General features: G+C 39.2%; 1 protein-coding gene across 1 annotated transcript in view; it reads left to right on the top strand.

Annotated features, from left to right (window-relative positions):
- The first annotated feature begins 825 nt into the window (after positions 1–825).
- LOC103478120 (carcinoembryonic antigen-related cell adhesion molecule 1-like) overlaps positions 826–2,736 on the top strand; it is a 16,374-nt gene continuing 14,463 nt past the window's right edge. Inside the window, exons 1-3 of the mRNA XM_017309331.1 lie at positions 826–939; positions 1,616–1,948; positions 2,291–2,575. Of these exons, the coding sequence (XP_017164820.1) occupies positions 894–939; positions 1,616–1,948; positions 2,291–2,575 (664 nt within the window). The 5' untranslated portion in view covers positions 826–893. The remainder of the gene's footprint in view (positions 940–1,615; positions 1,949–2,290; positions 2,576–2,736) is intronic.

Raw genomic sequence — 2,736 nt, 5'->3', positions numbered from 1 at the left:
TCCAGGCTGGGGCAACAAGTTACAACAGTGCAATTGAGCCATCAGTGTGGGCCCTTAAGCAAGACCCTTGGAGCTATATAGCCTACCTCATACCATGGGAGACATTGATAAGCACGACATGCCGGCTCAGATGTCGCCCGGTCTGCGTCAAGGTGCTGGGGAACCAGAGCACCTTGATGAAAAGTGGGCTACTGGAACAAGACGGAAATGGGCGAGAGGTGAAAACATGGATCTGTTGGAATGCTACTACTCAAGTAATCCTAGTCAGAGGGGCTACATGCAAAGACTGTGGGAGGAATGGTTAGTTCGACATCCTCAGTCGACACTAACTTCTAAACAACTCGTAGCTCAGTGTTCCAACATCCGCAAACGGCAACTGCTGTCACAACGTGAGACTGACGAGTGCTACGGCAAGGGGAAGGAGCCAGGATGCCAGGTCAGAAGGGAGTCAACTACAACTCCCCGCCCAGAGACTGGATATGTAGCCCCAGTAATGAACGAACCATCTGAGCTGAACGAGGCAGCAACTGACCTGAGAGAGAGATGTGAATGCAGCATTGAGAACGTGATCCTTGAGATGCTTGGTTATAAGAGCAACCATGAGACCCAATACCCACCATGGAAAAGACGGTTAGAGGCTAAGATCAAGATAACAAGGAAGGAAGTGATCCTTTAGAAAATATTCAGTTTCAACTTCTAAAACTCAGTTGCTTAGTTGCTCAGTTTTAATTTCTAAAACTATTGCTGAAAGAATCCCAAGTGAACAATTTGTTAATAATTAATAAAGGTTTGACGGTTTCACTTCCTGTTGCTGCTGTTGTCAGATCATAAACCAAACCGTAGTCAGTCAGGGAAAGACGCATCACCTTTATTCTTACACTCAATGAAATAACATGAAAACATCCATTTTATTCGTCATCATCCCTGGAATTATAACAGGTACGTTTTGATCACTAAAACTATAAGATGAACAGATCTTTATACTATTGGTTAAAAACTTACAGTCTTACAGTAAATCTGGTTGTATGCACTGTTAATTGCTGAGGTTAGTGTAATTCTTTAAATGCGTGACATGAATGAACTTTAATTACCTCAACCTAATGAGAAAACATCTAATATGCAAATTCTGTTTACATGTAACACAAGCTGCAGCAAATCAGATCAAACAACAATGTGAACTTCGATATTCAGTGTTTTCTATTTTAAGAATCTGTGTATCTTGAAAATTATTTTTACCCATTATATTTTTAAAAAGAAAAAATGCTATGCCCTTAAAATATTTGATTTATTAATTGATTGGTTTTAAAATTTCTGCCCCAATTTGTTGAGAGCTTCAGTGCTGTGGAACTGAAGGGCTGACAGATCTATGAGAAATTAGAGGGTCCTGCTGTTTGATGTTGACAAAATACCAGCCATTCTATTTATTTGAAAAACAAACAGGGAGAGAAAATAAAAATTACAAATATTGAAAAATGTAATAATGGGAGTAAGGATGAGGAGAAGTGGTCAGAAGACAGTAATGCTGAAAATGAATACTCAAATTATTCTGGGGCTTCTTTGTATTTTTTTGTGTGTTTAATTATCACTGACTTACTTTATAAATATTTTCTCTCAGGTTTATCTGATGGATCTGGTGTGTTACCAGATGGTCCTCTGAATGCCTCTGTTGGAGGGACAGTGATGTTCAGAACAACCTTGAATCTAACAGAGACACAGTTTTCATTGGTCCAGTGGCAGTTTGATTCTGGTTCAGGACTTGAACTCATAATTATATCACTTACTTCTGGACACACAACTGGACCAAGATATGAAGGCAGGATCATTCTCTTCAGATCAACTGGATCTCTGGAACTCAGGAATCTGAAACTCAGTGACAGTGGAGAGTACATAGTTGTTATTCAAGATGGAGAGAATCAGAAGACAGGACGCACCACACTGGACATATATGGTGAGTGGATATAAACCCTCAAAGCATAATTACACTTTAGCCATAAAATGTCTAATTGGACTTCTTTGGAATAGTCTGGCATATAATTAAAAGTAGCATAGAAATACAGCTAAAAGTTAATAATTGTGTAATTAATTGATAGAGCTGCTGGAATCTAAGGAATCTATTATTCAACATAAGAAAAATTACTTCATAAACCCAAATGCAATAAACTGATAATTGTGCTTTTCACATTTCTCAATTTGTGAAAAGCAGTCTAACATCTTTGATGTGATCCTGATGGTTGTTTTCAATTTCGTAGATATCCACTTTAAGTTGGATTTTTTTTATTTCCTCCAACAGAACCAGTCTCCAATGTAAATGTCTCCCCACTAAGTGCAGACTTGATTGAGTTCAACAGCTCCGTCAGTCTGTCCTGCTCCTCCTCTGGACCTCATCTCTCTTTCATCTGGATGAAAGACAGCTCTGAGGTTTCAGTCAGTGACAGAGTTCAGATCAACACAAATGAAGAAAACTCCACTCTGACTATAGTCAGTGTGACCAGAAATGACCAGGGTTCATACACATGCCATGTGTCTAATCCTGCCAGTTATATCATCAGTGATCCAGTAGACATCTCTGTTAGATGTCAGTTGTTCATCAAAATGCTCAACATCTGTTTAAATCTGCTGCAGTCATTATATGAATAGAATTGGAAAAGTTATTTTCCTTTAATATATAATTCCCTTCTCACCCTCCGCGGGTGGTCTGTTTCATCCTCTGAGCTCGGGTCCTCTACCAGAGGCCTG

Source organism: Poecilia reticulata, linkage group LG16, assembly GCF_000633615.1.
Source record: "Poecilia reticulata strain Guanapo linkage group LG16, Guppy_female_1.0+MT, whole genome shotgun sequence".
NCBI classification, from domain to species: Eukaryota; Metazoa; Chordata; class Actinopteri; order Cyprinodontiformes; family Poeciliidae; genus Poecilia; species Poecilia reticulata.
The sequence above is the reverse complement of the archived record's forward strand: the minus strand, read 5'-3'. Positions and strand labels throughout refer to the sequence as shown.